The sequence below is a fragment of the Ischnura elegans genome, chromosome 1 (genome assembly GCF_921293095.1).
Source record: "Ischnura elegans chromosome 1, ioIscEleg1.1, whole genome shotgun sequence".
Classification (NCBI taxonomy): Eukaryota; Metazoa; Arthropoda; class Insecta; order Odonata; family Coenagrionidae; genus Ischnura; species Ischnura elegans.
This window is the reverse complement of record NC_060246.1, coordinates 2914287-2928259: the sequence shown is the minus strand read 5'-3', so window position 1 is coordinate 2928259 and position 13973 is coordinate 2914287. Positions and strand designations below refer to the sequence as shown.

The 13973-nt window shown below is 39.2% G+C and overlaps 1 protein-coding gene across 3 annotated transcripts in view; it reads left to right on the top strand.

Annotated features, from left to right (window-relative positions):
- LOC124154628 overlaps positions 1–13973 on the top strand; it is a 126649-nt gene that overhangs the window by 32679 nt on the left and 79997 nt on the right. For all 3 annotated transcript variants that reach the window (XM_046528488.1, XM_046528473.1, XM_046528479.1), the window contains exons 5-6: positions 342–536; positions 1089–1277. In XM_046528488.1, coding sequence (XP_046384444.1) covers positions 342–536; positions 1089–1277 — 384 coding nt within the window. The remainder of the gene's footprint in view (positions 1–341; positions 537–1088; positions 1278–13973) is intronic.

The following is a 13973-nucleotide window of genomic DNA, read 5'->3' as shown; positions in this document are numbered from 1 at the left end:
CCCAGTTCTCTCTTTTGAGCTATATTATTGTTGGCAAAAATTTAGTTAAACCTGATAAAATAATTATGGTAGATGTAGAAAAAGTTGTGTGTGTCTAGACCTTTATCCGGGCTAAAAATAGCATTCAGTATTGAAAGTTAACCTGTGTCCTTCATGTATAAGACGCAGGTAACTTTTTTGAGACCAAATTTAGGAAAAAAAGTGCGTCTTATATGTCGTCAAATACGGTAATTAAATAAATTTTTGATTGCTCATCTCCGAGGAATATATTGTGCTTACCTATATTATGTATTTTTATTATTGGGTATTCAAGAGTTTAATTGGCATGTCTTGCTTTGTAGAAAGAGAAGAAACGGACTCAGTCCAAGACTCCGCAAGACACAAAGAAGGTGTTGAACGAGATGACAGCCAGCAGTGTTGTGGCTCGTCAGGAGGAAATTGTGTTGATTGAGGGCAGGGGGAACGTTGCAGGACATTTGAAACAGAACAGCACATTTGGTAATACAAACGCAGAAAATGACATTCTATTCAAAAAGGTGAGTGCAGACTGAAGAAGATTTCTTATATTCAAACATTTAATTGGATTCATATTTCTTTGAACAATAATAACTGAGGCAGGGAAGACATAGTTGAAGGACATCCTGGGCTAACAAAAGAGAGATGTGACTTTCCCACAGTATTGTGTTCCATACAATGCTCTTTGACTGTTAGGTCATTCTTAAGTACACTGTGATGTTGTCTGTTTCTGCTATTTGGATAAGTGGGGGTGGGAAGTGGAAGGGGACGGAAAGGGGTGGGGGGAGAATGCATCATTTGGTGGTGCACTTGGGAAATGAGGATACGTATTGGGGAGTGGTCCATGAACGTCTGCTAGTTCATTAAGGAATTGCCTCCTACATGCCTCCTCTTGTAGTTTTCTTATGATAGATGAAGTGATTTTTTTTAAACAAGGTCTCTCATCCTTGTCTCTCATCCTTGTCTTATCTGTGGTATTTTTCATTAGATCTAACCCAAAGAAAGTGAAACTTATGAGCTAGCAGATCTTATGGATCGGAAATATTGTGTTTTTCATTTGATTTTTCCCAAAGGCTCCAAGTCCTCAGCGTGAAATGTCTTCTTCATCTCCAGCAGATGAGTCTGAGGATAGGGATGCAAGCCGAGTGCCCACCGTCCCTGGATGGCTTCCCGTCAACAATGTGGTTGCCCCAACGTCAGCACGGCCAGCTCCCACTCTGTGGAAGGGTGACTCTCTGAGAATACCAGTGAGGAGCAGGAAGGTAAATTTATAAACACTAGTGATGACTGTTGATTTCAAAATATATTCAACAATACTTCATTGCAAGTGGAGGTTTCGACTATTTGAGTTTTCCATCCCTTAGTAAAATTATTCAGTTTCAATATTTTGAATTTTTGTGCTTACTGTTGGAAATTTTTAAAATATTGGAGGGCCGCTGAAATGTGCTTGTTTCCCAGTTTTTAAAAATTGCCACTCAAAAGAGTTCTGAAAAAGGGGGAGACAAGTCTGTTTTCCTTTTTTTCCACCTCTTGTAAACGTGAATATGTGGTGAGATATATGAATCCATGTTGCTTGTGACTAGTTGATTCTTTGCCTATCAGATTTTGATAAAAATAGGTATAATTTTTGCCTCCTCAAAGTAAAGGTCATTGGAAGCATTGAGCAAAAATGAGAAAGCAGCTGAGTAACAGATATGTATTGTCTGAGTGGTACAGTGGAACCTCGTTAAAGCGAGTACGGGCTATTGAGAGACCCCCGCCATTGCGAGAGATAGCCGAGGCACCATCATTTGACCCTATAATAAGCATGTAAAAAAATTAGTTTTTACGAGGCCCTTTTGGTGTTGGCACTCGCCATTGCGAGAGTTTCCATCGCCGGAAAACCTTCATCAAGAGTCCGTAATTTCCCTAATTTCTAGCGATCTGTTAGAAATGAAGTTAACATGCAGTGCTCAGTCTCAAATTCATGTAGTAAACTGTCGTTCGATAAATAAGTAGTTCATTTTGGTGAAAATATTGTGGAATTAATATTCGCGAATGCTTGATCTTTTTTTGTTCCTCGGACGGCACAAAGCAGTCGTCAGCATACCCGCGCGTCCGTGAGTTGCGTGAATAGAAAGCATTTGATGGTAGACACTATGGCCAAAAAACACCTAACACGTCAAAGCAAGAAAATAATAGAATAATATGAGAGTGGTGTAGTTAATTTATCTTCCTATTTGCTCTTTGCAATTAAAAAAAGCAAAAGCGCCCAAGAAATGCAGACCATGAATATTTAGAAGGAGCTTTGTTTGGGTGGTTTTGCCCACTTCAATCTGTAGGAACTTCTGAGAAAGGGGCTATGCTTAAGGGGAAAGGGTACTTCGGGAGAACTCCGAAATAATGGTCACTAGCATTTAGTTCCGAAAGCGACCGCTGCAGTTTGAATTTGAGGGGAAGTTGTTTGAGTGGAAGGGGGGCATCGAGAGTGAAGAAAATAATGGTAAGGGAGGAGGACTCATATTCATTGTGAGCTCCTCCCTCTATGGTGTCAGATTTCGGTCCGCTGGCGGTCGGGATCTCGGATGGCCTTGGGAGGCCTCAAGAGTTTTTTGTTTTACATTGGGTGGACAGTCACTCGGTCGGCGTCTTTCCTTTGGATATTTCCTCCATTCAATTCCGCTCTCTTTCTTCAGTGTCTCATGTCTTTATTCACTCAGCACTCCAGTGAAAACATCGGAGTATTGTAAATAAAAGAAAACTGCATTGTATAGTTATTAAATTAGACCGCTTGATGAGAATTATTCCACGTCGATAATCAATACTACATTACATTTTAGATCGTAACGAGAACACATGAAATCTCGTATCGCTGTCGTAAATTGCTGTTTCCTTTTTCTCTCTATCGTTTGCTGTAGCAATCCATTGCTAAATCCATGTTTATATTGCTTTATGAATACATATTATAGCGCAAATGATTCCTAAATTATTCCTAAGATGGCAACGACAGTATAATTTTTATTGCAGCTTAAATTACCTATAAATTTAAAAATTGCCTCTATTTCGATCGCTTCAGCTCCAATGGTGAAAAGTTTTCACATGCCTTACAAACTCCTTTTTATACTAATAAGTATGAAAAATATCTTATAACTCTAAAATTTTTACAATGAGTGTACAGTGAGTCCTCGTTTAACGTCACTTACCGTTCCTGAAAAATGTGACGTTAAACGAAATGACGTTAATCGAAGCACAATATCCCATAAGAAACAATGTAAAAAGTGAATATCGGCTCCTAGACCTCACAATTCCTACGCGAAAAAATTTAAGCGTATCATATTTGGGCCATTTCTTACGATGGGAATGCCAAACTATGGCATAAACACGAGTCCCTGTCTTCATTGACGGCAATACCAGCAGCGACGTACATCCTTCTCCATTTTTGTATCTTCCCGCGTTTGTTTTTTCGGCTTCGCTCACGGTGGTCACCTGGGCATCATCATCGCTGAAACATCGTCGCAGTTACAGGAACCAAGATTATTGAGAACACGGCAAAAAAGTGACGACATATACTCCGAGTTCTACCCGGAAAAATTCCTAGAAATCACTTCAGGTTCCAGAAAACCGTTATGTAAAGTAAAATTTGCTAAAACTTTACTTGACTTTTACGCACTTAACATTTGCGCACCTACCTAAGAATTCATTTTGCAGAAAATTTGCTATAAACGCAATCGAAATTGACAATAAACACACCATTTTACACTTCGTTTAGACTGACTGTATTACCGCCCACAAAACGAACAACCTGCAACGCCCGCCGCTTCGCATTTTTTCTCGCGCGAAATTTAAAAAACCTGACCAGACCTGACGTTATCGCGAAGCAAAGGCGCGATAAACGAATGACGGTCTCAAAATTTTCGTGACGTTATCGCGAAATGACGTTAAACGGGGTGACGTAGAACGAGGACTCACTGTATTACACAGGAGACATTAACATGTTTATAATCAAATTCATTAAAAATACTTATATAGTTATTAAACCTGAACTCCCCTGGGATTTTACCCATTTCATTTTTTTCTTAACTATGAAGTCTGTACTGCTGTCATCGGCACTAAAATCTCAGTAGGCAGAAGAGTCATGGTATCATAATTTTTTTTTATCTCACTCATTTGAAGATTCCTGGGGAAAATGAAAGTCGTGCCTCACCATTATATCTTTTCTAGGAGAAAAATTTCGGCTCGGTTCATAATTGGTAAAGGGTATTTAGAGGTGGTATTAGTAACTTTGTATATTGCGATCTCATTACCCTGTTAGAGACCCATTTTTAAGGCCATGTCCGGAAACATTTGACCCGCATGTGATATTTGAGAGGAAAGTGTTGGTTCAAATGAAAAAGTATCAATAACAGTACAATTATTTATTGTTACCTGATGCATTCTGGCATATTTCAACATAAAGTTCACGTAAAACTCCTTAAACTTTTCCACAATTTCGATGGCCCAAAAATAATTTTTCCTTTGCTTCCTATTAATTAAAATACCATGTGGATACTACAAAATAAAATCACAATATGAATTTTTATTAGATATTTCTTGCTGTTCCTGCGCTTGGTAGAAATAACTGCTTCTTCTGCGTAGCTTATAATTTCCTTCTTTTACTTTCATGAAGTTAACTCTTTTATTTTTAACTCCTTCCTTAGGAGTATTTGTATGATTTTAGGGTCTATTGATTTCCACCAATCCTTCGCCATCAGCTATTATCCCATCAGGACTATCAGGTTTTATGATAGTTTTAGATATGTTAGATATTTTACTATGTACTAAGATTTATGCACGGAAAAGGTGAATGAAATCAACAATTTAAGGAAATTATAATAGCTCTTTGTTGGTTTTAAAATTATTTGCTAGGAAAAATATTATTTTCCCTAAAGACATTTGCGATTTTTGCTTCTAAGGGGGGGCAGCTGCCCCCTCCTGCCCCTCACTGGGTACGCCCCTGAGTGATAGATATCCTCCCATTTGCCGCAGCTGATGAAATGAGGGATCAAATGTTCCTCTCCTTCTTTGGGCCATTAGCGATAGTATACGTCGCATTTACTATGAATAAACTCTTCTCGGGATACCGCGCGGGTAAGATTGTGTAAGAGCACCGACATTTCAGGTACCGACTTGTTACCCATTCACACGGCTACAATACACAATCTTACCTGCGTTGTATTCCAAGAAGAGTTTATACAAGTCGCTCGCCGGGAAAGTGTAAAATCTTACATTTAATATGGTTTTCGAGGGTAATATTTCCTTATCTTTAGCCGGTTACTCTCTGAACTCCACTTCACGTAACAAGTTGGATTGCCATTCTTCACTTTACCAGAATCCAATCACATTCGACTCTGAGGTGAAAAAACACAAAGGTCTCTCTCCCAGATAAGATAATTAACAGTATTCATGAAGATTTGACTACTCGATCTATATTTTTCTGCATAAATGTTAAATTCCATGGCCACTTTGAAGTATCGATTAGAAATAAAAATATTCTAATTACATATATAACTTGCAAAGTGATTTTACGAAAATTGCAGCCAAATGCCTAGTTATAAAACAGTTCAAAATTGGAGGTGTTATGACCTTATCCCAAGGTAAGAATGCAATATTTTTTCCTATCAAGGAACAATATGAATAAATGAAGAATTGCTTATTCGTCAGATCCTGATTGAATGGGCAAATTTGATAATGATCGATATTTACCCCGGCAGGTATAGTTTTGCCGTTGCTTTATCATTTCATATGGTTATCCATAAATGGTAGTTTCCTGGCGAGTGGGACTCATTCTGTGTACTGTGGAACCCCGATTTATCGTTCCCGCGTTCATCGTTTTCCCGCATTCATCGTTCGCCGCTCCTGGTCCCAAAATAAGTTCCTTAAAGACAATGTAATTTTTTCCCGCATATATTGTTCCCCGAAGTATCGTTTTCCCGCATTTATCGTTTGAAGATCGCGGTCCCGTCGTATAATTTTCCCGCATTTATCGTTTGACGAAAACGAGACGAAGTGTTTACAACGTGTTATTTATGGCTAATAACGACAGACAGATAGTTTGAATCTTCCCCTGGAGACTGAAATAAGATAGGGAGAAGCTGAGTGCCGTGGGGAAGCTGAGTCACATTATCGCATTTCCCAAGATCCGGTATCCCCCTCCATTCAGCACTCGCCTCTCCCAGTCTGAAGCTTTCCTCTTCTCCGAAATAAAAAAAAAGGTCCCAGCTCGAGCAGGGATCGTATTACGAAGACCTTAGCTTTGAAAGAAAATATCAAGTTACTCGAGAACAAAAGAAACCTTTTTCACGCTTCCCCCTTTCTCAAAGGCTGACTTTTTTTTAGCTGACCTGCTTTTAGGATCCCCACCTCTGGATGTCAACTGCTGCATGAATCACCTATTAGGCCAAAAGGTGTGTAAAAATGAATTTCGGCAATTGGTATTTTACTTCTATTATATTGAGATATTAGTGATGTGCACGTAATTAAAAAAAGAATGATACCAAACACGACGTATTTCTAATGTTATTTAACCATTTTAAGCAAGGAAATAGTTAGAATAATAAGATGGTGATTTCTGGCGAATATTGATATCCTCGCAGCTGATAGTGAGCTTCACGGCAGTTGATGAGGATTTTTTTTCGAAAATATGTCGTCTGATTACAATAAACGAGTTATGCTACAAGTCTCACTTGTCTGAGGTGCTAACGAAGCGATGTCTTCTCAGGGTATTTTGTTTCTCCCTACTAGCAATCTGAATTCATCTGCTCATCTAGAGCTACGCTAGTTATTGTTAGAAATGAGTGGGTAAGTTGCCATCTCTATAGAATAAAAAAATGTGCGCAGTCTTATGGTCATGCTTCACCCTCTGCAGTAAGCTCTGCTTACGCCGTACGCGATAGCATTAGTGTCGAACTTCACCTCGTACGACTGGTTCCGTACTTTCCAGGGTGGGTTGACTTAAAACCGGCGAGTGTTTTCCGTGTGGGTTCAATAGAGTCCGGTTTCATTTTTATTAGTTTTCTTCTTATTCGTCTGCGGACCATGGCCCCGAACTTGTGACGAAGGCACAAGTGAGAACTTTAAAAGGCTGAAAATAATTGAAGACAAAGAAAAGAATCCGGGCTAGAAATGCGTGAATATTACAGCACGCCTCGGTATGTCCTCTAGTACATGACGGCAGGGGTGGGGGTAGAGCGAGATCCCTGGTGAAAACAAGAAGTGGGATGAAGCCGAGGATCAGGTGGGCGTGCCGCTGACGATTAACGCCACATTGCCTCAATCATATTAAACATTTAATTGCAAGAAAGGAACATTTCAAATAATAAACTATTTTTGGCCTTCTTAATACATCCTATAGCCAATCACTGCGACGGCGAAATCAGTTGTTTGAGGCATAACACGCACATTTCTCTCGTAAATACGTGTACTTGAAATGGCATTTGATGGATAAGAATTTTTACGTCGAACAGAAATGCATAATAGCAGTGAAAATTCCGAGTGGAGTGAAACATTTTTTTAGCAAGGCGGCGTGTTCCTTCAGGATATTTGAAAGAGATATAATCCGAATCAACAATATGACCTAAGTGTTTCCATAAAGGAATAATATTCCGATAATCAGATAAAATCTTTTTTGAATCCATTAATGAATGTCATAATTTGCAAAAATCCAGCGTTTCCTGGGGCATAGGCAACCCGGACAACCATTCCCGCATTGATCGTTTTCCCGCATTCATCGTTTTTTTCATCCATCCCCCTGAAAACGATAATTCGAGGTTCCACTGTATACAGCCATTAAAATGATAACTCTGCAAAGAAGTGCCGTAATTATATTAATGTCAATTGTTTGTTTATTTCTCATTTATTTTTGTAACAAAAACCTGTCTGTATTGCCCAACCACATAAATATTATAATAATGAAGGATAAAAAATAATAATTTATAATATCATATTAATAATAGTTTTAATTTCATTCAATTAATGTGTTCACCACAGTTATTCACAAGTCTCTTTTCGCTATGCAATCAAATAAATTAAGATATGGAGGAAGAGTTCTCGGATTTCCAGCTGGGTCCAAGGGGTTTACAGCTCAGACATTTCGAGGGCGAAGTCTGCCATCGTCATCAGGGCGAATGGACCATTCATGCTGAAGATGATGGCAGACTTAGCCTTCGAAATGTTGGAGCAGAAAAACCCCTGGACCCGGCTGGAAACCCGAGAACTCTGCCTCCAGTCTATTCGCCGGGAAAACCTTAGACCCTTCAATTAAGATATGACTTAAGTTTGCTGTGGGCATGTATTATATGTATGACTGCCTCGAAAGTGCAAAAGAGGAATTATTATTGAAAATAATGGGTAAACTCAAATGCTGTTGCCTCCCCCTCTCAAAGCTCAATTGTGCCAGAATTTCTGTATAAAAGTCTGCGTATTGTTTTTCCTAGGTAACGACCGACGATTAATGCTGAACATAGCAATTAGCAAACAAGTAAAATGGCCCTACATAAAACAGTGAAACAACGCATGTTCAATATTCATTATTAGGATGCGTCGTGACTCACACAAAAAATACTAGAGATGTGCGAATAGTATCCGCGAATACTCGAATACCTCGAATAATACAAAGTATTCGATATTCGAGATCTCGAATAGTTATGCCAAAGGTACTGTCTCGAATACTTTGAATTTCGCGTCATACACTGTCGCTCGCACGCCATTGATAGTTGACTCGGAAAAATGAGAACTCTAGTCGTTTTGTGCATGCAGCGCCGTTTTAGGCAAGCTGACGAACTACATCAAATTCGCGGGTTAGAGCGGTGAAAAGAGTTCGACGTGGGGAACCGAAATTGATCGGGTGAAAAAATCCGAAAATCCCAGGTGTCCCCCATCAGGAGTACCTCAGTGCCGTGGGATGGCAACATTGGCGCAATTCCCACGATCCGCTATCCCCTCCATTCAGCATTCACCCCACCCCATCTGACGATTTCCTCTTCTCCCAAATCAAACAAAAGGTCCCAGCTCGTGCAGGGATCGTGTTACGAAGACCTTAGCTTCGAAAAAATATCAAGTTACCGGAAAATAATAAAATCGCGTTTCACCCTTCACTCTTTCTCCCCCACAGACCATTTTTCCGCGTCCATCTTTTGATAAAAATAAGACGAGGTGTTTACCATGTGTCTTCTTGGCTAATAACGACAGGCACTTATTTTGAATCTTCCCCAGGAGATGAAACTACCATAGGGAGGAACTCAGTGCCATGGGATAGTGACATTGACGCATTTCCCACGATCTGCTATCCCCCTCCATTCAGCATTCGCCTCAACCACTCTGACGATTTCCTCTTCTCCGAAATCAAACAATAGATCCCAGCTCGCGCAGGGATCGTATTACGAAGACCTTAGCTTCGAAAAAAATATCAAGTTACACGAGAACATTAAAAACGTGTCTCACGCCCCCCCCCCCCTCTTCTCACCCACTGGCCTTTTTCTGCTTACCAGCTTCGAAGTTCCACGTTTCTGGAGGTCAACTGCTGCATGAGTCATCTACTAGCCCAAAAGTTGTCTAACAATGACTTTCGCCTATTGATATTACACTTTTATTGGATTGAAATATTAGTAATATGCGCGTAATTTAAGAAAGAATAAGACCAAACACGACATATTTATGACTTAATTTAAGCATTTTACGCAGGAAAATATGCCGGAAAGACGAAGAAATACGACGGAGGCTTAGCATTTTAGCGTAATGCTCAAATAGGGTGCTTCCCTATTATTTTTTTATTGCCTGAATCGAAATATTAATACTCCTGGAGTACGTATTTAACGCTTTTAGATTTTTATAAGACGATATCTATTTTCCGCGATTCAATTAAAAGTGAAGAATTTCAAGCGCGCGAAAACGCGACGGGTAAGTATGAATGCCGGGAAAAACTCCGCGTGACTTCGTTCTGCTTCTCGCTGCCGCGAGTGAGGTAACCTTGGGGCGAGGCTCTGAGCGCTGATACGACGCAGGATGCTAGCAGGTAGCCGAGTATAGGGGTGCCAACTTACGAAAAATATTGGGGGGGGGGGGCCGAACCGGGGACCCTGCCTCGGTAAATTTTATAAGTAGTGAGTTTAAAGTTTTTTAAGCATTTTTGAAGAGTCATATATGATCAACATTAGAACCCTGTTCACTCGAATCTCGATATCTTGACACTTCGGGGAAAATCGGCAAACCTGGCACAAATTTTTTCCTCACATCTGTAACGAATTTTTGGGGGGGCTTGGGCCCCCTCAGGCCCCATGGAGTCGGCGCTACTGGCCCATGCTAGCTGGTAGCGCTTGGCTTAAATAAGGATTATTAATACCTTATCAAACAAAGACCACTTTCCGACCTTAGCCAGTTTTAATAAGTGATTATTAAGACATGTTTCCCTGAGCTCTGTGCCTCATACATGCATTGGTAGCCTCAGACGATTTAAAACTCCTATCCGCTCGTGTAGAAACTAGGTTCCTGTGACGTCACGTGGAGTGGCATCGCATGGGCGCCAATCTCACATTTTTAAATGAGGATAAAATTGACCATTGCCATTGGTCTAAACCGGTATTTCTTGAACCAAATAATTTGTATATTATGAATACACCAATGGTAGGTAAAGAATCACAATTAATGCATTTCGTTTTCTTTAATGAAGGAAACTACCCTATTGTTTACATAAAATTAAAATATTCCATTAATCAGCTAAATTCCTGTTTGAATCCTTTAAAGGCAATCACAATTACTCGCCAAAATCTTGGGTTTCCTGCTGCATAGGCGACCTAGTCAAACATTCTCACATTCATCGTATAGTATTCGAGGTATTCGAAATTCGAGGTATTCGAATATTCGAGCAAAGATTAGATATTCGAATTCGAGAAATCTACTATTCGACCCATCCCTAAAAAATACAATAATGACCTCAAAATATGCATGGCAATGAGTTATAGGGTAACCTTCCTTAGTATCTTTCTTATTTTCGAATCATTTTATGGTACTTCTACAAAACCAAGAGTTTGAGATATAAAAGATTTTTTTAGCCATAGTATGCAAGAAAAGCAATGTTATTGAACGGTGAAATGTATATATTTTTCTAAACTAAACAGAACTGTGACCTACACTTTGAATTTTATTTGATCGCAAGATTTTAGACATAACTATTTCCAATTCTAGAAATATAAAATCCTACCATGTCTTTACATCATACTAGTGTAAACAAATTTTCACAAACGTATATACAGCAAAAATCAAAATCACAAGAGCTTTCTCGGGTACAGATGAGTGCTATTTGTATAGCCACAGTTTGTGCATGACGGACGCCATCAGGTGCTTAAATAAGAAGACTATTTATTAACATCATGGTAGAAGACATTTTGATGACGGTGTCTTAGTCTGAAAAAAACGCTGGCTGTAGGAAAAGCACTGATCCGTTCCCGAGAGAACTTCAAATGTATTATTCACCAGAAAAAAACACCAAACATTGAAGCGTATGCACCGAAATCGTGTGTATGGCATTCCCTTCGACAACTGCATCTCTATCACCGTTCTCACTATAAGATAATCGAGCATCCAATGCAATTTTCAGGTACGTCTCCGTAAAAAGTGCCTGGGAATGACTTTTTCCGTATATTCTTCCCACCTGGCATTCTAATTAGCGGAAATACCGGATAATTAGGCTAATATGAGCGTTTGTTTCTAACTTATTAAAGTATTTAATGAATCATGAAAGTATTATTTTACTGGTATTTTTCCACCGGTACTGCTGAAGCAGTACTATTATTGCTTTTAAATCTTACCAAAAAATCCCGGTAATTATTGAAATACATCCCATGCTTGTGTGGGCCTTTTCCTGCAGTGGGTTTTTTTTTCGCTGAAGGATACTACACCCTTATCCTCATGTTTTTTTCCACAAACACAAATCTTTTTTCCACAAAATTTTCACATACAGTTGTTCATATTTTTGACATTTCACAAATATTGCATATTGTATAACCTTTGTATTGTAAACGTTTGTCTATTATTTTTTAATATGTTTACATTGACGCTATGGAGGGGTTAGGTGGAAGAGGGGACTTCCTAGTCTCAACCTCGCCCGAATAAAGGAATTTTATTATTATAATTATGCTTACTCTCCGTAAAAAAAGCAAAACACCCAAGTTTGAGGAGCTCGATCATTTAAACGAAGCGATCAATTTCAATGCAACAAAAAGCATGCATAACAGAATTTATATCTACGTTTGATAACATACTTTTTTTAATCTTCGGATCCATTGTATTTCTTGTACTTAATTTTTTCTCAAAAAAAAGTACCTGTTTTTGCGTTTAAAATCAAATTGCCCAAATTTGAACGCTTAGTATTCCCGTAGTTTTCATTCCATTAACTTGCAATTTTGATATAAGAAAGCCAGATGTAGTATTAACAGTTTGCAGAAAACAAGTTGTTCATACCACTAAAATTGATCGATTTGTTGTAAAATACTCAAATATCTGCTAACTTCGAAACCAATGGGTCAATTGAAAATTGATTGGTAGTGATCAGAGGTTTGCATAGTTTACATTAAATTAATCAATTTTAGTGGCATTAACAATTTGTTTTCTGAAAATTTTAATACTAGATCTGAATTTATTATATCAAAATTGAAAGTTACAGGAACGAAAACTACAGGAATACCAAGCGCTCGAATTTGGGCAACTGGATTTCACGCGCAAAAAACTGGTACAGTGCAACCTCGATATAACGACACCTCACGGTGCACTAATAAACACTCGCTATAGCGAATTGTCGCTTTAGCGGAGGTGGAGCAAATAATAGCCAATATACCTGTTGCAAACAGATATACAGGAACAGGAGTGGTGCGGCAACAGATAAACATCTACCCGATAAACGTAAGCATGAATCCAGACGAAAGGCGATGTTTTTTTGCATCACTAAATTTCCTTACTCAAATAACGACTAACTATTCAAACAATTTATAAGCGCCGCACTGAATAAAAATCATGCAAAGCATTGTTTCGTCAATCATTATATTTATCGAACGACAGTTTACCACATATATTTGAGACTGAGCACTCCATCAACTTCATTTCTAACAGATCGCTAGCAATTACAGAGGTTAAGGAGTCTTGATGAAAGTCTTCCGGCGGTGAAACCCTCGCTATGGCGAGAGCCAACGCCGAAAGGGTCTCGTAAAAACGAATTTTTTAAAACGCTTATTATAGGGTCAATTGACGGTGCATCGGCTATCTCTCGTAATAGCGGGGGTGTCGCTATAGCCCGTACTCGCTTTAACGAGGTTCCACTGTATTTTTTTTTAAAAGAATTAAAAACAGGAAATACTATGGAGCCAAAGATTTTTAAAAGTATATGATCCAATGTCGAAATGAATTCTCTTTTGTATGCTTTTAGTTGCATTGAAATTGATTTCTTCGTTCAGACGCTGGAGCTCCTCAAACTCGGGTGCCTAGCCTTTTTTTACAGACAGTCTCACTCTCGTGGCACGCTTGAACACGCCCGTCTCGCAAGACAAAATACTATTCCTCTTCGGCTACGATACCGAAGCCCGAAGCAGCAGAGGAGAAGGAAGGCAAGAGAGTGGTAGTGGGAGAGAGAGGGGAGAAGGAAAGACCCCGACGAAGGGACAGGAAGTGTAGGTGGGGGGATCCTTCTTTGGAAGACAGCAGCGCCTGTTCCCCGCCAGCAATGTGATAGACGTCGAGCCGTAGAAAGGCCAAAACATCCACCATGCTTTACAACACTACGCGAATTTGGTTGCATGCACGCTCTACTGGTATATATATTTGAAATGATTAAAGACACAGCTTTTGTGCAGATGTTTGATCAATTCTGAGTCTCCATTTGGAGCGGAGTTATTCTCGCGAGAAAAAGGCTATTTTTTTGTGAAGTTTGTAATTTTTTTTCCTCCCAACTTGTTCCA